This window comes from Uloborus diversus, chromosome 7 (assembly GCF_026930045.1).
Source record: "Uloborus diversus isolate 005 chromosome 7, Udiv.v.3.1, whole genome shotgun sequence".
NCBI classification, from domain to species: domain Eukaryota; kingdom Metazoa; phylum Arthropoda; class Arachnida; order Araneae; family Uloboridae; genus Uloborus; species Uloborus diversus.
Window position 1 is genome coordinate 161,309,192 of NC_072737.1, and position 24,655 is coordinate 161,333,846.

Genomic DNA, 24,655 nt, shown 5'->3' on the forward strand with positions numbered 1-24,655 from the left:
AAGTAGTAACACAGTTTTTTTCTTAGTTGCTAATGTTAACTGCATAAAAATTCTATGTATGTTAAATTCTGCATACATTTTGGAACACTCTTTATAATATCAAAATTTCACTTGAATGTTGCTTGTTAAATGTTTCATCCCTACGTAGTCACATGACTTTTCTATTTCAGGATTCTTATAACCAACAATTTGTTGAGCGCGTTTTTAGACCAGTGGAAGCATCACTACCATCGAAACAACACACGTACTTTCACAACAAAAGAATCAAATACATCTGGGATCCACAGCAAGCGAAATTTGTAAAAATTGGGTAAGTGGTGTATTTTAGTATGATATTAAATACTACTATGAAATGTGTTTTTGTAAGTTAGAAACAAATCAACGCATGTAGGTCCTTCTCCCGAAAATAATACTTCGAATTTTTTTAAAATCCATCCTAATAATTTCCATTAATTAATCAAGTGTTTTAATGAACATTTGTATAATGCCTTGTAATAAAGAATCAAATCGTTATAAATAAGTAATTTAAGAAGGGTAGCATAGAGGGGAATGTGGGGCAAAGTGATATAGTAGTTTATATAACTTACTTTTTTCAAAACGAAAAAAAATGGAAATTTGTTTTGAAAATTTCAGTTTGTAAAGAAAGAACAATGTATTTTATGACAAAACTTGCAGTCAAATATTATTTACTAGTGATACCCGCACGGCTTTGCCCGTAATAGAAAAATCAAAAGGTCTTTTGGTTCGCCTGCATATTTACAAATAATGTATGGTGAATTTTCTCGCCAGTTGGCTTGTACCCATGTTACGGTTCCACGTTATGATAATTTCGTATCTCGCCAATTGGCTTGTGCCCATGTTACGGTTCCACGTTTATGATAATTTCGAAATTTACTCGTCCATCTTATGATATTTTTTTTCTTGAAATTGGAATAGAAAAAGAACCACATCGAATTTTCGAAAAATCGCTTCGAGGTGCACACCCCCATGCTACATACTAACTTTGTGCCAAATTTCATGGAAATCGGCAGAACGGTCTAGGCGCTATGCGCGTCACAGACATCCTACAGACATCCAGACATCCAGACATCCTCCGGACAGAGAGACTTTCAGCTTTATTATTAGTAAAGATTATTTTTGACAGTAAACATGTACCTTCAAAAAAAAGTAGAAAAGTTTTATTTATTTATTTATTTATTTTTTCATGGGGCAAAGGGAAAAATAAAATATTTTCCCAATGAATTATTATCTAATCGATTGTTAGAAGTTTAACTAAGTAAATGAACATGTAAATAAAAAAATGAATAAATGATGAAACCATAAATAAATACAATTTTAAAAAATTAATATATGAGAAAAAATAAATGCAATAGTGCGAGCAAAAAGAGTGAATAAATATGAAAATGAGTGAAAGATTGAATAAATATACAAGTAAATTATTAAATAAAGGAATCTCAATGACTGAATTAATAAATGTATGCATAAGTGATTTTATAAATGATTGAACAAGGAAACGAAATGAACTATTTCACTTTGCCCCGCATGCTCATGACTAACTGTACAAAATATTTTAAAATAAAAATAAGCTGAATATCAAACCAATATAGAGTACCCGAATAGTAGTAAGCTTCACTTTATATCTTAAAATGTTAATAATAAGAAATTTCTCATTTTGTAACGATAAATAATTTTTTACTTAACAATATAATATTGCAATATGAGTATCAGCTTTTGAAAATTGCTTGCATTATCATATGCTTTAATGTTCAGAGGTAACTTCTTCCTAACTGGAGTAGATATTGTTTGACCACGGATTGTATGTAATTCGGCAATCTGCCAAGTAAAGACGATTCCATCTGAATGAATCAAGCAGGGAAGAAGGAAAAATAACGATGGGATTTTGATGCACGCGTTTTATAATGTCACTAGTGCCTTATTCATTTTATTGCATTCTCAAAAATAAAATAAGGGGAAACAAAAATAGTTACCATGGAAACAACAAAAAGAAAATAAAAACACTTTCATTTCGTTCAGGAACGTAAAAAGCAAAATGGTAAGCTCAAAACTTTGTTCTGAATAAATAAATCAATTAATTTTTGGTAAGCTCAATGGTAAGCTCAAAACTTTGTTCTGAATAAATAAATCAATTAATTTTTGCCGGAGAGAATATGAATCGAATATACTTTAGATTTAAAAAATGCTGCTGTGAGCAAATTTTCATTTTTACGAAACTAAGGCTAAATAATAGAGAGGCAAAAGTGCACATCTGAAACAAACCAACTAACATCCCTATAAACTAATAGATACGCTCCATTTCCGCCTATAAACCGGATATTAGCCTTTCCGTGTAATCGATGGTCAGACAGTAACATGTGTTAACTACATAGTCAAAATATTACCAGACAGGTGGCGATAAAAACTATTTCCCCATTTCACTTTGTCCAGGGACGGATACAAGGGAGGGACGATGAGGCGATCGCCCCTCCCTTGAAGGACTCTCCACCGGTAATATTTCGAAAATGAATTTCAGAAATACAAAATTTAGATGAATTTCATTGATGTTGGGGGGATGGGGGGTTTGAGTTCGAGACCCTATCACGGGGAACTTTTTCAAAATTAAAGTCCAAAACCTTTGTGACCAACATTTTAAAACCAGCAAACATAGTAAAAAGTAAGTAATGAAAATCAATGAACCCCTCCCTTGAAAATTTTCTGAATCCGCCCTTGACTTTGCCCCACATTTCCCTACCCTTGATTAATTTCTGTTCGAGGTCACTTAAGTATTTCCTCTCTTCATTTCTGCACCCAGTACATTTTATAGTTTTTTTCATAATATTGGACAATAAGCAAGCACGTTTTGAATTTCACTATGAACAACCAAAAATAAAAGGTATGTTTTGTGAAACTAAGGGTTAAAAATTCATACCTTTTTAGTCTTACTCGTATGCATTTGTAAAGATGGTAAAATATATTAAAGAAATCTAAGAAATTCTTTTTTTCTACTAGAGGCTTGGAGGTACAAAATTGCGCCAAGTTTCATAGCCTCGGGGGATGGACTGCACACGACAGAAGCTGTTTTCCGACTGCAGTATTTCGGAAAAAATTCCATACATGTTGAAGTCAAACCTATCTGCAATTTAATACTTAGAGAAGTAAGACTTTTAATGTACGTTACTTTGTCTCGATGAAATTTACACCACGGTCTTGCAGGACAGTTAAAAGAAATTTTATGACTTATACGGCCATATTCACCAGCTGAGTATGAGTTTCAGTCAACCGAAACCGTCGATAAAAGCCTTATGGGATACTTTCACGCCCCGAGAAGAACACTTTTCCATTCGACATGTGACTTTGAGCATGGCGTCACTAGATGGCGCTGACGCTTTCGGGCCTTGACAGTTTATCACTTTTCTGTGTTAAACCTATGCAACGATAATCTGTTCTGTGCATCCACCAATCAATGACAAGTTGCGGAGTTTGGTTTATTTTTGATTGGATTGTAGCCCATTTTGACCGCAAGAGGCGCTGAACGGAACCCCGTGCAGCACCAGTCATGGCAACGTATTGGAAAACTGGGGTTTCCTGTAGTGCCCTTTTTGTTGCCATGAGTTTCAACGATTGTCACGACCTATAAGCGTAAGTGAAATTTAGTGGGGCCTGCTCGAATCACGTGTCAAAAGGAAAACATCATTTTTGACGTCACCTGAAAGTATCTCAGTCGACCAATCAGAAGGCTTCGATCGGCGATTCTAGTTTGGTTGCGTTCGACGAACCTAACCGGTCGACGCCGTGAGTAACGGTTACTAACCGCAGCGTTCTATCATCTACCGGTTACCGCACCGGTTACTGTTTTAAGCTGTTGATTGGTTGATTGAAGCACGTGATCATTAGCTGTCACGTGATCGGTTTAACCGGTACCTACCGGTTGAGCTCGTCGAACGCAAGCTATGTGACTAACTAGGGAACCACACAAATAGTGTAATAATTCTTAAAAAGTTGAAGTGGATAGCATTCGAAACAGAATATTGAGACATTTTTTTGACCCAAAAGTTATTTGCCCTCGTGCCTCCGTTTGCCCTCGAGGTATGCCCCTCGAGATATGAAGTCTGAAAAACTGCCGAAATGTTAAGAAAAGCGCCACATTTAAAGACTTGGTGAGAAATTGAAGCTACCACGCGATTTCACCACCTGCATGTGGCAGGACATCTATCTGCAAAGCGTGTGAAAGAGTATTCCATTGCTCATTGAAAACCGCTAAATTTGGCAACTTCTCTCTAAAATTTTGGCGGAATTTATGCCCTTCTATTTCGACAACAGGGATACGAGGGCAAATAATTTATGCGTCTAGAAATACAGTTTACTATGCTCTTTCGATTGCTATTTGTTTAAATTTCATTTATTATTACACTATCTTATGGTTTCCCAAAGAGTTTACTAGGCTTGTGAGGATGGTCGGTTAGGGGACATAAATGACTGAAATCGTTTTTGCAGCCATTTGGCTTCCTATTAGTCTATAGTTGTTGTTCCGCCAAATTCCGCCAAAGATAAAATGAATCGTTTAGTATTAAAACCAGCTCAATTTATTTTTTCCAAACTCGGAAAAAATAAATTTAAAAAAAAAACATTTTACGCTCTGCCTGTTTTATTCTTTCAAACGTTTTTTTTTTTTTTTTCTTCGTTTGAATAACATTCGGTGCACAACTTTTTTTTTTTTCTGCTTTAGATTAGCAGTAGTATCTAGTTCGAATTTACAGATAAAAATAATGTGGATCGAACTGGTTTTGTAGTAAAACGACGTTTTTTTTTATTTTTTGATTTTTCATTCAAATTCCAATAAAATTTACGTAGTTTCTCACTTTAACGATATGTTCGTACTAGCCTGCGCAATAAAAAAAAATAAGTTGATCAAAAAATGTATTATAATAGTGTTGTTTATGTTACCCTTACGTTTTTCAGGGGGAAAAACGGTTTAAAGTCTGAATTTAGCTGGTTTTGAAGTAAAGCTGGTTTTTGGCAGCGGTTTTCGACCTGATTGAGATGAATTCATTCCAAATTGCTTTGTGGCATAATAAGTATAGGTCTCCCGAAGCATTAAGCTATGAAAAAAAAAAAAAAAAGAAAATTGATAGATTGATTGGTTTTTATAATCGACTCAAATATTATCCTTCATCGCAAAAGATTGAAGTTCAAGTAACAGTAACAAATACATAATACACGTATTAATATAAACGATTATACATAAAGAGTGTGCAACTAGTATTCATGTATTGAACAAACTTTAAGTAATTAAATATGTAACTCTTCCGAAAAAACTAACAAAAAGATAATTCCTCAATATTCATTTGATCAAAGCAATTTAAGGCTAAATTTTGTAGGTATTGATTTCAAGTGCGTTTACAGTCTTTTTTTTTCCCTTAAGAATAAAAGGCATCAAATTCTCGACTGAAAGTTGTTACTAAAAATTTAAACCTGAAAATTGACGATGGCGTAAGTATGGAAAAAACACGTGAGAAATTATACTAACAGAATTATTTACAAATCAATAAATACCGCTCATAATTGCATATTTTTTACCCTACAAGTTTGCTGCACATAAGATTTTCGTCGTATCTTGGTACTAAAGACAAGTTTAATAGAAAAACATGAAAGTCTCACTTTTTATGTTTTTGCCGCGAAAAAATCCTACACAGAAAAAAATGTTTCACACGACTAGGTTTTTTTCCCGCACTTTCAACTTGGTTTTACAATACTGCAACATTTTTCTTATTACATTTCAGATTCGAAGTCCGTTCTACATTTATCAAATGTTCATTGTCATTGTTTGGATGATTCAAGTCTACTACCAATTCGCATTGTGCATCGTTCTCTTATCCATTATATCAATCGCTGCAACTGTTTGGGAGACAAGAAAAAGTAAGTCAATAGTAATTATCTCTATTGTATCTCGTGTATCTCTATCTTGTATGTATCCTTGTATTTGTATAGTATAATAAAGTACCGTTTCGTCAAAGAAATTGTGTCTGTGGCTGTCCCATGTTCAGGAGACCCCATAGCACCTATAGTCTTGAAATTTGACCAAAATTATTGCAGAAACCGGGGGTTTGCACCTCAAAGCGTTTTTTGTTTTTATTCTTTTTTTTTAAATTTTGAATTAGTTTTTTTAGCAATTATTTCTTTTGGCTAAAATTTCATATACATTACTTAATAGAGTGATGGAATAATTTCTGTAACTTTCATGTCATTCGAAAGGGCTATTTTCCTGCAAAATAAGGATGAAATTTGTCCCAATTTTCTCTAGAACTGATGATCTAAGGCGGTTCCCAACCTTTTTTGCGTCTTGACCCCCATTTTCACCAACTAAACAACCTGCGGCCCCCTTTATTCTCCCTGGTACTGCATCTATTTTAAAACCTCGAGATTTAGCATAATGCAATGAAACTATAAAAATATATATATATATGAATAAAATAAGTACGAAATGGAAATATTTATGTGATATTGAATAGCAATAAAAGTCATAATTTCACTCAAGCATCCTTATTTTGTTGATGCAAGGCTTTCAAACTTATTTTATTATTATTTTCATCAATAGGCTATCTTCAATTAAATGTAGTTCAATGTATAAGTTCTCCACTTTTATTAAAAAAGTTCCATGGAAGCAGTGAGCAACGAATAAATTGTGCTGCACAGTTCCCTCATTGCAAAATATAAACTCAATGCCATTCTTAGACAGAGAAAATTAACAACATCATTCTACTGCTAAAATTGAACGTTAGTTAATAAGCTAAATTAAGGTTAGTAACACCAATCTGTAAAGTTTTTCTAGCAGTTTAAAAATAATGCAACATACAATGGAGATAAATTTACTTCGATGGGTTCAAACTCTGATGACAGAATTTTTTTTCTTGCATGAGACTTAAAAGCCAACTTTTTGAAGTGAAAACTTCTTTAGGCGCGTTGAGCATTTTTGAGGACGTGAAAACCATTCATTTCGCGACACCGGAAGACTGCTCTTCACCAACATTTGGAATACAGCGCATGCGCAGCTTCTCTCTGCTCATTTACGTGCGATTGTTTCGTTCATATTACGAGGCTCAATGGCACGATCGGCAGCGCGTCAGTTGTCAAGACCCAAAACAAGCAGCCGATCGTCAGTTCGATCCTCATCCTTATATACTATTTTTTGAAATGAAAACTTCTTTAGGAGCGCTGGGTATTTTTTGAGGTGAGAAAAAAACAATGTTTCTGATATCGGTTAGACATTGCGTTTGGCGTTGCCGCTCGGAAAAAAGCAGATGATTCTTCATGCTGCGGTTTATATTTCACCGGATGAGTCTTCCAGCGCAATACGAGAATTTCTTTTGGTCGGTTGGTTGTATTGAATTTATCGGCACAAGAGCCTTAGTATGCTATACTGCGCCAAACAATTGTCGATAAATAGAAAAAATGCCAAAAAAAAGGAAATTTTATTCAGAGTAAAAGACACAAAACTTCTAGAATTTGAAGAGTTTAGCCGAAATAAACACATAAACGAAGTGTTAAATTTTGAAAAACAAGCCAAAAGGGAAAAAAAAATAATTTTGAACAACTTTAAAACATTTTTAACAGAATAAAGACCAGACGAAAACAAGAACAAAAGGACGAACAGTAAATTACAGAAAGAAATCCATTCTCCTGAAGGAATGGGAACAATTTTGGATGAGGTAAGTCGCGTAGCAGTTCCTTCAAAGATGAATGGAACTGATTAAAGAATTTTAAACGAACATGATTGAAATTTGGACAATCGGAGAGGATATGCAACACTGTCTGATCGACATCGCATGAAACAACCGCTCAGACAGATATGCCTGATTGATCAGACAGATATTGCTTATGAGTGAATCTTGTGTGACCAACACGAAAACGGGCTATTACAACTTGTTTTCTTCCCCCTGGTGAACTTTGATGACTTGAAGCCTTTCTTCGAGGGTTGGATGGATATCAATTTATTTTGCGTTTCTCCATCCCAGTACCGCTGCCAATAGTTGTTAAGACAGTCCCTAATTGAATTTTCAATGTTATCGAAAGGAACAAGATCATCGACCACGGCACTTGCAGCTCTAATAGCTGAGTCATCCGCCTCATTGCCGGCAATACCCACGATTGATGCTCGGATTGCCGATAAACATAAAAACTAGACTGTAGTTGATATTTTTAATTCACAAGTTATAAAATTTTAGTTTTTGAAACTACATTTATTTTTAAATGAAAATTAAACACACACACACACGCGCGCGCGCGCGTACACAAACATACGACATTACTGATTTTGTAGTTTTAAGTTTTCACTTCTGTCGGCAGTCCCATGACTGTCTATTTTTTTTTTTTTTTTTCTTATTTCTAAGATATCGTTCACAGTTTGTTGACCAGGCTTTTCAAAAGTTTTGCCAAGCTGGAAGTATCCAAACAGAAACTATAGTGCTGTTTTCGCACTATTCTCCCTGTCTATGCACTTATCTCCAACTTGCAAATCAATGTGTGTTAAATGCACCACTTAACTCTTAAGGTTATTTATTGCTCTCATTTATGCTATTTCTCATTTCAGCAAAGCCGGGCTTTAAGAGATGCTGTTAGAACTGACGCCATTGTATCCGTACTGAGGGGATGGGAAAGGTGAGTAAAGGTCTTTTTGTCAATATGAACAATACATGAATTTTGTGTAATGTAGTTTTTTAATTAAAAGTCAAAATGAAATTACTCCACCCTGAAATTTAATTACAGTAGACCCTCGTTTAGCGCTGGGATTACGTTCCACGAAAATGCCGCATGAATCAAAGCCTCTTAAACTAAGGCTTAATATTAGCATTAAAACAGGGGTTAGGTTTCATAGATTAAAAAGTACTTTATTCCTGTGATAGACGAATGTATAATAAGTTTAATGTGTACTTATTTCGATACATATGCACATCGTGCTTAGAGAAAACATACAATAACTTAGCGTTTATACAACAGAGCTGGTATGATAGAATTTCTCATATATTCATTATTTTTCTTTGTAGTTCTTTGAGAGACACTAACACATGCAGGATCACTCGCGTTACTTCCATCACAGGATCTTTTTCATTTTTCTATTTTTTTTTTAAATTCATTAAAAAAATTAATTTAAAAACAAGTATTATCTGGCTGCATGCGTTTTTTTTTAATATTATCATTCTATTAATTTTACTAACGAAAATAGTATTTCTGACTGAAACAAGCACCCCCATTGCGAATTTTCTTAGAATTAGCAAAAATATTCATTGCAGTGACTTGTGATGACGATGTACGAGCACAGCCATGTTTTCTTTTTTTGCAGAGGTTCAAAAGAATTCGGAAGATCTAGTACCTGGAGATGTAATACTTTTACCGCAGTCTGAATTCACGATGGTTTGCGACGCAGTTCTTTTGTCTGGCAACTGTGTGGTGAATGAAAGCATGCTAACAGGTAGGATACTTAGTTTTTATTGTTTATTTACTCTCTTTAAGTTCTCAGAATGGTTCATATTAAAAATGAACCTCTAAACAAACAAATTTGATTTATCAAAAAAAAACCTGTTTTGACAAAGGAATGTAACTAGCACATGTTGAGTTTACATTGATCCATTGATAAAAACACGCATTAATGTAGAGCCAGGGTTCGTACTCAATTTCACAAATAAAATGAAGGAGTTTTGGAGGAGTTTTGAAGGAGTAAAATGAGATTTTGAAGGAGTACTTTTGGGCTGTCCTTAAATATCATTCTGCTATAATAACTGTGTGATATCACTTTTTATCACCCTTTCTCTTCTCCTTGTCACAGTTTTATGAACCTGTCTGCCCTTTCCCCCCTTTTCTCCTAACTGGGTGCCATGGCACCTTAAGGTACATTGCTATAGGAAGAAGTGAGGGGTGCCATGAAGTGTCCATGAAATCAATTTATATGCTAGGTGGGTTTACCAAATAGACCAATTAGGTAATTCACATTTTTTTGATATAGCACAATAAAAACTCGCTAGCTTAACTTCATCATCATCAGAAAGTCTAATTAATGATAAAGGATTATCAACAAGCAGTTTTTCTTCACCAAGAAAAAGTGTAGCAAGCGTTATTGCAGACGAGTGATAAAATAACTACCTGATCTTATTTTCTTGAAGTTTTGCTTCTACATGGTCCACCATTAGGGTTATATGAAGTATTTTAAATGACTGTCATAGAGGAAGATTATGTAGCCTTTAATTAAAAAAGAAGGAGTTTTGAAGGAGTTAAAACCAAATTGAAGGAGTTTGAAGGGCCCTTCAAAAAAATTTCCTAAATGAAGGAGCATTGGAGGAGTTTTGAAAGAGCGTACGAACCCTGAGAGCATTGCAGCTCAACCTTTTTTCACCACAGTGTCGCCCCTCATATTAAAGTGATCATCATAAATACCTCTCAGGGTGCACCGCCATTACCCCGAGTGTGGGGACCACCATTACCCCTACCGCATGTTTTCATTCAACGGCTAAAAAAACAAATGCCAATGCTTAAAACGTTAATAAAACACTACGTGGTACAACAATATGGCTTACCTTGTTTTTGTGACATCAGTTTCGTTCCAAGAAAGGTAAACAGTAAGAACTGATAGAGGATTAAACTGTTCTCTTTCTTATAAGACGAAACAGGCAAACGAAGACAGGCAAGAAGGCCAGCGCTTCGGTAGTATATCTATAAACTGCCTTGAAATGGCAGCACCAATCAGTTTAAATCTGGGTTATTCACTTTACAAGAAATCATAATTCCATTACCCGCTGACCGCCATTACCACAGTCTCCCCTACATAAGAGTATATTATTTTGTGGAGTGTTTTGAAAAAAAAAAAAAAAAAAAACCTTGAATACCCTTGTTTTTGGTGATGATGGAAACCGATTTTCGATTTCAATATTTGATTGGTCATTTTTTTCGTCTTTTTACTATCGTTGGACACGAGAGAAATTAAATATACCCGTCTTTAATAAGAAAAAACATATATAGACTGCTTAAAAGCAGTTTTTTTTTTTTTTTTTAATTCCGCACTCACGGTTCTTCACCGTCTTAAGGCTCCCTTTAGCTTTGTAGTGGACGAAGAGCTCTAAAATTCCAGTTCTGATTGCCTAGGTGGTATAAATGTACAAATTTATTAATCCGCAATTGGTTGAATGGAGGGGGGGGAAATAAGCGCTGTTTGGCATTTCCGCCCCACTGTGTGACGTCGGAAGGTAAAGCATAGTTATGGCAAAACTTTTATTTATTTATTTATTTTATTTATTTATTTTTGAGCGATCACGATTGCTTATTGTTCTCATTTGACTGTTTTGAATTCCTATGATTTTATTTTTCTACCACCTCCCTCTGCCAGCACCACCGTCGCGTCGACCGGCCTCACGATGCTGCTCCTCTTGCGAAAACCGTCTCCAGGTTGCGTCGATATCCTACACACACACGCCTACACACACATACACACACTCATGCCTGCGCACAGACACAAACACACACTCCTACACACACACACACACATGCACGTACACACACTCATGCCTGCACACAGACACAAACACATATGCCTACACACATACACACACACACACACGCGCGTACACACACAGCACTGCATACACAACACGCACACACTTGCATACATACACACACATGCGCCTACACAAACACACACGCACATTCATCCACACACACGCTCGTGATTGCGAAAAACATAATTTGAATTCAAGATGCCAAAAATTCAAATTAATATATATATATTTTTTTCTTTTTCTGAGCAATCACGATTGCTTATTTTTCTCACTTGACTGTTTTGATGTCCTATGATTTTATTTTCCCCCCGTCTCCCTGTGCAGCACCACCGTCGGACGGCCTCCCGTTGCTGCTCCTCTAGCGAAAACCATCTCTAGGTTGCGTCCATATCCTACACACACACGCATACATACACACACTTACACACACGCATACGCACACACATACACACACAAACACATACACACCTACACATACACACAACTACCCCATACACATACCTATACACACATACACATACCCTCACGCACAAACAAACATACCCCCCCACACACACAAACACACTCCTACATACACACACACACACTCGTGATTGCGAAAAACATAATTTGAATTCAAGATGTCAAAGTTCAAAATTTTTTTTTTTTTTTTTTGTCATCTATTCTACTTGAGCTTTATTGCGGTATGAGACAGATGTTCGACTAATGAGTTAAAAATAAATGATATTGTAAATGATTTTTTGTTTTGCAATCAACTTTCTGAATTGCCAATATAGCACAATAACTATAAGTAATTAACACACTATAAGTAATTAAAAGGAACAAAAAACGAAGAAAAAAAAAAGGTTCTAGAAAAGGCAGGAATTTGGTGATGAAGAACGAACCGTCTTGATTATCATCTGTACCGCAGTAGTAAATTTGTATCCTATGATTTTTTTACTAACGTTTTTTTTTTTTTATTGGTCAATACTCAATTTTTGATTTTCAATATTCTTTAATTTTCTTTTCTTCTATTGTGTTTTACAGTAATTTGCTACTGTTTTTTTTTCTTTCATTTTACTACATATCATTTAAGCCTGTCTTATGTTGAAAACGGAACTCCATCCTGCATAAAAATGACCATTTACAAAAATGAAGTAAACATGATTGTTTGAATGCCTCTTTTTTCATTTAAAGAAATTGTATTTACTTTTTACAGGCGAAAGTACACCAATTACCAAGGTACCCGTAAGCAATGACATGTCTAGTAAATTTGATACCATGACGAACAAGAGAAGCACTCTTTTTTGTGGAACGCAAGTACTTCACAGTCGGGACACAGATGGCTCTGGGATCAAAGCAGTTGTTTACAGAACTGGTGAGTCCAAAGCATTTTCTTTAAATATTGAATTAATACACCAGTTCGTTTTCAACATTTAACCTGAAAAGCATACATTTTAACTTAAGTATATTCCATGTAAGAATATTGATGGGGAAAAAAAGAGAAGAATTTGCAAAAAAAAGGTACATTTCTTAGAGGTAACTTTGAACCATGTGAGGTAAATTTGCACTATTTCAAACTTTTTAGAAAATATGACTTCAAAAAAAAAAAAAAAAAAAGGCCCATTGCTGCACATCAGCTATTTTAGACATAAGTTTTTTTTTATTCAAGTGGTATGTGCAACAAGAACTGATGTGAGGAATTTAAACTTAATAAATACAACAAAAATCTTCCGTTCTTAATATGCATGTGTTAATAGATAATAATTAATTAATAAGTTTAAAATATTATCATTAAACATTTTCATTTAAATTTTTGTTAGATTTGAAACATTTTTGACGGTATTTATACAGGATTCTCAACAGCTAAAGGAGAACTTGTGCGAGCCATTCTTTTTCCAAAACTGTTAATTTCAAGCTTTACACGGACCTGTTCAAATGCATGATCATATTTTTTGTTCTAGGTAAGAATTTTCTAGTTTCGTACACCATAACATTAAAACTTTTTATAGATCATAAATTTCTTTTTTTTTTTTCTTTTTCCAGGAATTCCACCGATGGTTTATACAGCAATAATATGGATTGACTTGGGTGTAAGAACATTTGTCTTTGTAATTTTAAAGTTTAAAACATCGTAAAGTGAAAACCGGTTAATTGAATCAGTGATTAATTGAAACAACCGCTTAAATGAATCAAGATGTCAAAAACAGCACAAAATCCTGCTTTATTGAATTAACCGCTTTATTGAATCAGCCACTTTATGAAATGCAAACTGTTTAGAACAAACTTGATTCGTATAAGCGGCGGCCACTGTATTTCATACTTATTTTATCAATCCGAAAATAGTAATATTATGGAATAGACTTGGCTACATATTTACATTCCAACTTGGGGTAAACAAAAAAAAAATCGTTTTCGTAACCACTTTGTTTGCTCCTTATTTTACATTCTAAAGGAACGTTCATTGTTTTTTTTTTTTTTTCGTTTTTTGTTTTTTTAATTTTTTCGACATATTTATTTGGCGGACTGTTTTACACTTAATGGAGCATTTACTGTTGCTTAATTAGTTGTCGGATAATTGACGTTTTAACAGAACTTTTAATTTTATTTAATCGACTGTTTTATTCTTTTGGTTTTGCAATTTTTGCAATTTATTTTATTTATTTTTTTAAAAGTAATTGGCAGATTGTTTTTCATTTGCACTGGACTTCAATCTCGTTAAATGTCTTTTGTTTTAGTTGAAAGTAATTTACGTGAATAAAAGCAACGATAGGTTGGCTCATCTCTGGTCCTGATGCAATCTGGCTGCGCATTGATTGGTGAAATTTGCAGATGTTCTTCTGCAGAACTGCTTAAAATGCTGGAAACATGCTCCGATCGGCAAGTTAAATTGGCACAATCTGGGGATTGGTTCTAAATACCTGTTTAAGTTCAAACGAGCTATGTTTGGGATCGCATCAAGACGAACTTTAAATTGCTTGAATGTAAGTTCGGGGGTCCATGAAATAAAAAACAGCCCCACGGGACGTAAAGTATGTCTCTGGTAAGATGAGGTATGATCTTGAAATCGTATTTCTTTCTTCTTGGGGAGAATTTTTCAAAAACGGGAAAGTAATACTGGAAGTAATGGAATACATTTATAGTACTACTTTTAAGGCAACTCAATTCATTTAAACGTTGATAAACCTTTGTTTTCAGGTAGTATTTAGAGTCAGCAAGTGCTGGTCGTTGGGGCTTATTTTAAAGCGAGATTCGTCGCTGAATGCAATTCTGCTCCGCGAGATAACATTCCAATTGCAATAGGACTTGATTTGGATGACTCCTTCTTATAGTGCCTCATTTTTTTCTATTATAGATTATAGTTTTAGTAAACACTTTACTCGCATTTTTACATTTATGAAGAAATAGAGAGGAATAATAGATAAAAAATATGATGTGTTCTATTTAAAAAATAACTTATGATTCTTATTCCAGGCATACGTTAAGGATATCGTTATTATAGTAGTGGATGTTCTGACGTTTTTGGTACCACCTGTACTGCCAGCGGTACTGACAAGCATCAATGCTCACGCTCAAAGACGATTACGGAAACATGGAATTTTTTGTCTTAATTCTAGATACATCAATTTTTGTGGTGGGCTGGACGTTGTATGCTTTGACAAGGTGACAATATTATACGTTCTTTAATGTATTTCTATTTACATGAGTAGTTTTGCAATTGTCCCGAAAATTTGCATCTGTTGTGTGTCGTTTATCACCCGTAATTTTCAAGTTGCACCATTTTTCCACAAACGTTCGCCACTAAATTGTTTGATTCCCAACAATTCTCCTTTCATACAGAATTAAAAATTGCTTTTCTTAGACAGGAACACTTACCGAAGACAGCTTAGATATATCCGGCGCAGTTCCTGTTGAAAACGGAAGGTATGACATTTTTATTTATTATTATTATTATTATTATTATTATTATTATTATTATTATTATTATTATTATTATTATTATTATTATTATTATTATTTCTAGAAAATTGCATTTTTATTTCATTTTATTTATTTATTTTTTCATTTTTAAATAAATGATTGCTAGGAATAAGTGATAGTGTATCTGACTAGCAAACCGTTATTAAAATTAATTTTTAAAAAGTTTGTATGAATAAGCGAAGAGTGGGGTAACAAAATTTTTACAAATTGCAACTTGTGAGTTTCTAAAAGTAGAAAAATTTGTTGAAACACAAGCAGTTGTGGTTTCTAAAAAAAACATCAGTAACTAAGAGGAAAAATTGAGTAAAATGTTGATTCCATTAATATGAAATGGCTTAGTTTTCATAGATCTCAGATTCGAGGAAAAGAAAAAAAAAAGAACATTTTTATATAATATTGCTCACAGTATATCGACTTGACTTTTTAAAAGTTTTACCGGGCTGTAAATATCCAAACAGAAAGTATATTGCTGCTGTTTCACTGTCCCCCTGTCTCACTATAATCACTCTTCCCCAATGAGTTTCTTAACCTACGAATTGCATTGCTTCTTCCAGCGAGTTATAGTGTGGCTCAAAAAAGTTAAAACTCTTCCTTCACAATACAATATAACCCCGATTTAACGGTTGTAAAGTGACTGGGAAAAGTTATCGTTGAATTAAAAAGAGTATTAAATAGAGGAGCATAGACGTTCAATGCAGTCAAATCTGAATTCGTGGAATCTATCATAAAATTGAGGAAATTGTTAAATCTGGTACCGTTAAATCGAAGTTATACTTCTTGTGTTGAGTTTATCTGCTTTCTTTTTTTTACCGCCAGTTTGGGCCAAAGTATTCTAATTCAGATATGCGCCAACAGCACATCTCCGAAAAAGAAATAAGCATTGTCAAGGTCAAGCTTCAACTTATCAGAGCCACACTACTTAACTTCTGTTTTGCCGAAGTACTAATTATAAACGAGCTGATGTGTGCATCACATGACTTCCTTTTACTTCAATTTAATGATAATAGTGCCTTGGAGTGAGCAAAAAAAACACTTTAAATACTTTCATTCAAGGTCTGTTGCGAACCGAAGCAAAGAAAACGTTTTATTTAGATAAATTTTCCCAATATTGGCAGTTTTAATGTGATTCAATGGTTAACTCACTAAATATGGTCAAATTGTAACCAGATTTTTAAAAAAACAACCGCCAAATTCGTCGCCAAGTTGGCGACAAAACTTGGCGACCAAAAGCTTGGCGATATGTTGCGAAGTGTTTGCCAAATTATAGCACCGCTTGAGTTTACATTGAAATTAACAATGATTTTACCCCAAAAAGGTGTAAAAGATCCCCTTTGGAACATCCGAATGCAACCAAAAGAGAAGGTGAACAACTTGACCCCGCTTGGAGTCTATGTGCGAAATTTTAACTTTCTAGGACATACCGTTCTTGAGGGCTCTACCGCTCTTTGAAGTTTTGCATATTTCACATTTTTGACAGACTTAAACGATATGATTTAAAAAATACAAAAATAAAGTTTAGAAAGCATTTTATTTAAGAAACTAATGACACAAAGCACAAGAAAACAAAATAAACAAACTACAGTTTATAAATAATGACAAAAGTTTAGAATTTAAACTTATTTTGTGTCCAAAATTTGGCATTTCTGCGCGAGATTGCAACCTGGTTCTAACGAAGCCATCTCTAGAAGTAGCGTTAGTAACACTTTGTGAAGCCTGTGTTATTAGTTTAACACATCTTTCCACAGATTGTGAGTGGCAAGGAAAGTCAACGATTTCCAAGCTATTATCTTTACTCGACGTTAAATCCCGGTTATCACAAATTTGCCATTTCAACTGCGCTTGCGCGCTTACTTTGCCGATTTCGAAGCTCTTGCTCAAACTAATGAAAAACATTTAAATTTGTTAATATGAGATAAGAACAGATAAAAATTAGAAATTACAAAGCTGTCTTTGATTTAGTTTTTACGCCTCGGTAAAGATTGAGTTTTGCGTCTTAATTATTAATGGATTCGGAGCCTGATTTTTCTATCAAACAAAGGCCCTTTTCAGGGCCAAATTTTTAACCTCAGAAGAGCGTACTCGATCTGCAGCATCACTTCCAATACAAAGCGGAACCCTCAACCTAAATACAAATGTATAATACTAAGCTGTTTACGCCTAACGTAAAATATATGCAAAAGACGGATATTTGTAATATTCCGATCATTTTTGAAGTACATAACATGTTTTACGTTTACGTTAAATAAAAATTTCCAAACCAATAAATATTGAAGTGTAATTTTTCTCTTTTCTTTATGAAGATTATCAGTTATTCATATCCGTAGTTTCATATAATGTATCCCGAAATCGCTGTGAAAATACTCTATAATCGCATTCATTTATTTGTTGGGACTCTAGCACAACCTAAATATAAACAAGCAACACGAAATCCTAAAACAGAAAGCCCAAAAAGCTATGTCCGTGCGCAAGCGCAGTTGAAATGGCAAATTTGTGATAACCGGGATTTAACGTCGAGTATTATCTTTTGCCATAATTTGAAGGATCTCGTTAGAAATATGTCGAAGAACCGGTGGTGCTGTAACCTGACACTCTTGCCAGACAATTATTTCCGTATAATCTTTAGCAGAGAAGTTAATTTTTGGTGTTTTAAATATTCTGCGTTTAGTGCTACTTTCAGCATCTCTAGCTTTTTTTTATTCTTCGTAATGCTAACTCCCGAATGTGCTCCCTATCATCAAACAACATACTGACCAGCACTTTTTCTGGGTGCGCAAAAAAAGCATTTCTTTCGATAACAGAATACACAAGAGATTTCAAGTTTTCGAGTAACAATCGAGAGTACACAATCATTTGAAAAAGATGTTTGGCTGCTTCCTTAAAAGATGACTTTTGCTTGATTAAGAACCAAACTGGAGCGTACACTTTGACCACGTAGTTAACAAGTAATCGCAAATTTTCTGTTGGATTAAGAATACTTACATAAAGTCTGAGTATACGATTAGCAGAAGTAAGCCATCTCGAGTGCGCCATTTTTCCAGGTTGGCTATTTGCCAGCTCAGGACTACAGAAACCAGTTGATACAGCTTGACAAATCTCATAAAGATATTTTTGATCCGTGCTTAGTTCATCAACCACATTTTTCGGCAAATTAGGCAAATTATCATCCACCGCGCAAAAAAAACAATGTCATTTTATTTTCACAACCAGCTAACTGTTTTCCAATAGGTCCGGAATATTCTTTAGGACCCAAAGTGCAACCATCTAAGGTCAAGAATAAATGACGAAGGGGTAATTCGTTGGCATGAAGCATACACACACACCATTGCAATGGTCTTTCCAAATACTCCTCTAAATATTGAATCACGCCACCCTTCCAACCGGTGTTTATTGCAGTTCCGTCACATCCAACGCAAATCACGTCTTCTAAATTCAAGCATTGACCTTCTAATAGAGCTGTAATCGAAGTTAGAATTGCCTTTGCAGTGCCACGACTTGGCGTTGTGTGTCCCAAATAAATTGATCCGGGTTCTGCTAAAATTGAGATGTGCTCTTCAAAAATTTCTTTGCGATGGTAACGAGCTCCTATTTTCTCATTTATCAGAGTCTTGTCTTTACGTCCATCAAAGTAAATGCTTTTTATAACAATACTTCCAATATCTTTGGAAGCTTCTTTCCGAGCTTTAGCTACAGCTCTGTGGATTTTGTTTTTATCAGCAACTAGAGTTAAATCTTCTTTTGAAACCAAGCCGACATCAGCTAAAACTGCAGAATCAACAGCAGCAGCAGATCGCGTCGACAAACCGTATCTATCACAGACCTTAGCAACTGTTGGCAAGATCAGTGTATTCCTGTTTGTAGTTGAAGTTGATGGTGTCCCTGTAGAGGCCGTATTCGTCTCTGTTATGGGATACGTTTCTGGAGAAAATTCACGCATCGAATCGTCATCAAAATTTGCTGAGACAGAATCGTTATTTTCAGTAGAAGACTTTTTTGCTGCCCTTTCAAGTTTTCTCTGCTGTTGTTTCATTAATCTAGCTGTTTCTTTCTTACCGACACCTCTTATCACCATTTTCCTGTCATTTCTTTGATCCAACAAGAAACTTCTCTCATTGATGGGAACTTTTTTAGGTTTTAAACACAAACAAGACTCAAATACAGGGCACTTACAAGCCGCAACGTCGAAGAGCTTCTCAGATGACTCTAAAACGCACTTCAGTTTATTTTCAAAACTATCACTTCGTTTGCTTCTGGGGTATCGTTTCAAATTGACGTACTTTTCGAAATAGAATTTTAATAATTGAATTACTCGTTCCTTAGTTACGATTGGAATTGAAGCTTTTGTCCAAATACTGTTGATTTTTTCAGAAACAATTGTATATATATCTGAACTGGAAGGGTCCTTTCCATTATGCATACATTTCTGTTCCCTCCTGACAAATAAAATAAATTTTATGACGTCTTTTACAGTAGGTAGCTGCCGATCATCAAGTTCCTTGTAGGGTCCCAGTATAGCACAAGTAGTCTCACTACGTCTTGAACTCATTACTTAAAACTAACAGAATCGGCATATAACACTAACAATTGCAACTGTACTTTTATAGCATTAAAATTACTTTGGCTACGAAGAAAACACCCGTGAGTCAAGCCAAGAAAGTCCTCGAAACAAGTAAAAGGAATTAGCAAGTTGAAACCAAACAAAGTCGAAGTCGTCAGTAACATATTGTTGCATGCAAATCGAGACGTGGCGCCAAGCTTCGTGGACGATTCTACTGCGGAAATGGGGGTTATTCCCATATAGGCATTTACAGTAGTAATCACCATATGTTTTCTTTTTTTTTTCTGTTCGTGTTGATATTACGAATCACGATCTTTTTATTTCAGCTGTCGAGCTTTTATTTCACAGTAAATTTATAACTTTATTCACAGTACTTCTTTTTCAGTTGCCATAAAAATGACAATTTTTCAAAACTTTGACGATCGGTAGAGCCCTGAAGATATAGTTTTATTCTATTTTTTAAATTATTTTTGTAATTTACGATCGATTTCGCAAATTTTGAGAGGTCTTGCATTAAGAAAAACGGAAAAAAAAATTTTCGGGACACCCTAACGTACATACGGACGTCACGAGAAAACTCGTTGTAACTAACTGGGGGGGTCGTCAAAATTGATTCTTCAGGTATTTATACGTTCTTAGGCATGTATCCATGTGTGGGCGGGTTGAAAAAAAAATTAATATTCATTCGGGGGTGAGCAAAATGTAAATTAAGGCCGATTTTTGAGTGAAAATTTTTTCGCGAATACAATACTTCCTTTTTTGTAAAAGGAAGTAAAAAGTCTAAAATATTACAGCACTAAATGTGACAGCACTCAGATAATTTAAATATTATATCCTTCCAGGTTTGAAAGAGCTGTAAAACGCCTCAGTCAGCTCCCGGATACACCACTGGTGCAAGCTATCGCAACCTGTCATTCTTTGACCAAAGTTGAAGGGAAATTACTGGGTCACACTCTGGATGTGAAAATATTTGAAGCACTCGGATGGGTAAATATATTTTAATGTTTTTTAATGCGATTTTTTTACACTAAATAATAATATTTCCTTTCTTCCAAAAATGTGGTGTTTCATTTTAAAAAAAATCGTGGTGTTCGAATTTTAAAATACAGTGAAAACGCGATTTAAAGTCCACCAAATCTACGTTTTTCCCGCATTTCACGTTTTTTTTTCATCCGTTCCCAGTTTTTCCGTATAACTGACAGTGTTAATTTAATCCGGATTGAAAGTTTGTTATTTATGAATTTCCTTGCATACTTACACTTTTCCTGGGAAGTTTTAAAAAAAAAGTTCTGAAATTAGCAATGTGTTTCATTTGGGCTTTTTAAAAGATAATCCACGTTGTATAAAGTTAATCTATGGAAACAGAAATGCTATTGCTCCATCCGTAGCCGTCCGTGTGGACTGTTCGTCCACCAATGAAGATGAACAAGAAAAACTGGAAGTTAAGCACATCCCTTCGTTTTATATAGCATTGAAGAGCTTACAAATAGTACAAGATGAATTTCTTCCTCATAAAGACCAGACAAAAAAGCTTGCAAAGTATTTCAATCCTGAAAGATGCTGCATGTACTTTGAACTCAATGACTAAAAACAATTCACTATTACGGACTGTTTTAAACCTAAGCGCCAGGATTATCAAATAATGTGTTAAAATGACCTAAAATGATGTACAGTATAACCCCGGTTTAGCGACTGTCAAGGGACTGGAAAAAGTTATTGTTAAATCAAGGATATCGTTAAATCAAGAAGCACAGATATTCAATGCAGTCAAATCCGGACGAGTGAAATGTATCATTAAATTGAGGAAATCGTTAAATCGGGTATCGTTAAATCGGAGTTATACTTTATATAATAATGTTCATTTCGTGAGGTATAGATATTGTATCATTCAAAAGATTCATCTTTACTACCTTTAGTTTCTTTCTATTTGATTTTTTCTTCCTATCTATTTCCGGTATTTTACATTGTCCAGTATTTTACGTTTTTTTTTAACTCAGTCCCTTGATAAACGTAAAACCGGGGTTTCGCTGTAATATAATGTTCTGCTACAGAAGTAATGTATCGCCGTAGGAGTCATTTTTTCAATAAAAAGAGATCTTTGTTTCTAAAAAATAAAAATGATAACATTGTTATATCGCACAATTATGCAAGTATGCAGTTGATATGGAAGACACACGTGTCTCTATTTTAATTTGCATCCTTGTGCGGTATAAGGCATAAGTAACTTCAGTTTTTATGAATACTACTAGAATGAAAGTCCGCTCTGAAGCTCAGAGAACACCGGGATAAAGTCCAACTCCCCATCTATCAAAATTTCGATATTTTTGTTCCGGAAAAGGAGCCAAAGCAATGATATAGTATTTTGCTGTGCTGAGAGCATAGGTCGTATAGATGCAACTGAGCTCAAAATAAGGTATTATTGTAATGTTTCACTTCTCCATACGCTTCCCTCGTGCGCCTCTTTTTCAGAAGCTCTAAAATTATTTTCCATCCATACATGATTATAAAACATTGCACTTGGGTAAAATAGGTTACCTGTTGACTCGATTTTGATTTGCAGATACGCAGTGGCGTCACAACGGAGGGCCGAGGGGGGAGGTCCTCCCCGTGTGACACCCAAAAGGGAATGGCAAGTTTTTGAAAAAGCTAAAATGCATTTTTAAGACTACAAATTTAAAAATTTTCCAGGGGTAACCCACCGAACCCTCTTCCTTCCAGCTCCATATTATAGAATTAACGAGCTGATGTGTGCATCACATGACTTCTCTTTACTTCAATTTAATGTCATTTTCCCATTATTTGCAATTTTAAAGTGATTCAATAGTTTACTCTCTAAATATCACCAACAGTGACCAAATGGAAACCAGATTAAAAAAAAAAAAAAAAAAAATCGCCAAATTTGTTGCCAACCAAAAGATTGGCGATATATCGCCAAGTGTCCGCCAAATTATAACACCACTTCAGTTTACATCGAAATTAACAATGATTTCCATCCAAAAGGGGGCAAAAGACCCCTTAGGAACATCCGAATGCAACCAAAAGGGAAGGTGCACAACTTGAGCCCACTAGGAGTCTACGTACTAAATTTAAACTTTCTAGGCTATACTGTTTTTGAATTATGCGAGATACATACGCACATACATACGTACATACAGACGTCATGAGAAAACTCGTTGTAATTAACTCGGGGATCGTCAAAATGGATATTTCGGTGGTCTATACGTTCCTAGGCATATATCCACGTGTGGTCGAGTCGAAAAAAAATCCCAGCATTCATTTGGAGGTGAGCAAAATAGAAATTAAGGCCGATTTTTGAGTGAAAATTTTTCGCGAATACAATACTTCTTTTTTTTTGTAAAAGGAAGTAAAAACCCTTTATTAAGTGAATATTCTTACTCAGGATAAGGTTCATATTGTCACTTAGACCTAGTACTGAATTCTTAAATTAAAAAGAACTGAATCTTATTATCTTTCATTGTGTTTGAGATACGTTTGAATTAATTAATAGGCCATCAATTTTATACATTCCCTTATTTCTTCGACATCGCGACGGCCCTGCACATGCGTCTAGGGCAAGTTACATAAAAAACTTTCATGGTTTTACTATTTTTTTGTACATTAACCCACTCAAATGTAGTTGTTTCTGAAAATTGACTTTTGTGCGCTAGCCCACTTAAAATTTCGTTACAATACAAATGCAATTGTTTCTGAAAATAGTATGAATTTCATGTTTGCATAGAACATTAAAACTTTTTTTTTTGTGTAGGGGAGGGGAGATGGCATCACAAATGACCGACCCGGGTGTCACCCATGCTAATTGAGCCACTGACATACGATATCTGTACTTAGCACGGCAGTATTTCTAGTTTCTGGTTCCTTTAGAGTCCCTATATAGGTTCCTTTACTCTATCTGCTCAAAAACACTAAAAACACCAACTACTTGTATCACATGGACATCATTCCTCAACTTACATGCAACACTTAAGAATGTTTTATTTTTTTTGAATAGATGTCGAAAAATGGTGATTTATCTGCATCAACCTTCCGAGAAGTTGACATAACTTTTAAAGTTTCATAAACATTTTAAAATGGACATCATGACGTTGACAACCATTTTAAAATGTCTGCCTGGGATGGTGTACTTGATTAATCCTCATTATTGTATTCTCATAATTTTGCTGCCTGTTCATTAAATTTGCTGTGTTTTTCTAGGATTTAGAAGAACCTAGGTATGGTGACGAAGTTCCTTTCGAAAGACTACCTCCGAGAATTGTGTATCCAATATGTTCAAATTTAACGAATCAGGTAAATTTTCATTTTTTAGATAAAACTTTTCGTCAAAAAATACGTTTAATCAACAATATTTTCTTTCTATGCTTCAATTTAACTTGCATATTACAAAAATTATTACCTTTATATGAAACTGCAATTATGCTTATCATTTAATCCATCGGGCGTATTTTGTTTCTTCCGCGGATATAGTTTAAGATGAATAATTGTAGGTCGCGCTGTTCGTGAAGGTTCTGTCGGTCAGTGCACTTTAAGAAAATACAAAACTATGAATTAAAATGTTTTCTCTATTGTATTTTACTTGTTCTGAACT

The 24,655-nt window shown here is 34.7% G+C and overlaps 1 protein-coding gene across 1 annotated transcript in view; it reads left to right on the forward strand.

Moving 5' to 3' along the window:
• The window catches only part of LOC129226965 (polyamine-transporting ATPase 13A3-like), a 103,663-nt gene that overhangs the window by 65,831 nt on the left and 13,177 nt on the right, over nt 1-24,655 (forward strand). Inside the window, 15 exon segments of the mRNA XM_054861594.1 lie at nt 171-310; nt 3,007-3,046; nt 3,048-3,152; nt 5,778-5,917; nt 8,590-8,641; nt 8,643-8,652; nt 9,335-9,463; nt 12,736-12,894; nt 13,371-13,418; nt 13,421-13,480; nt 13,563-13,609; nt 14,991-15,179; nt 15,379-15,440; nt 20,895-21,039; nt 24,265-24,357. Of these exon segments, the coding sequence (XP_054717569.1) occupies nt 171-310; nt 3,007-3,046; nt 3,048-3,152; nt 5,778-5,917; nt 8,590-8,641; nt 8,643-8,652; nt 9,335-9,463; nt 12,736-12,894; nt 13,371-13,418; nt 13,421-13,480; nt 13,563-13,609; nt 14,991-15,179; nt 15,379-15,440; nt 20,895-21,039; nt 24,265-24,357 (1,419 nt within the window).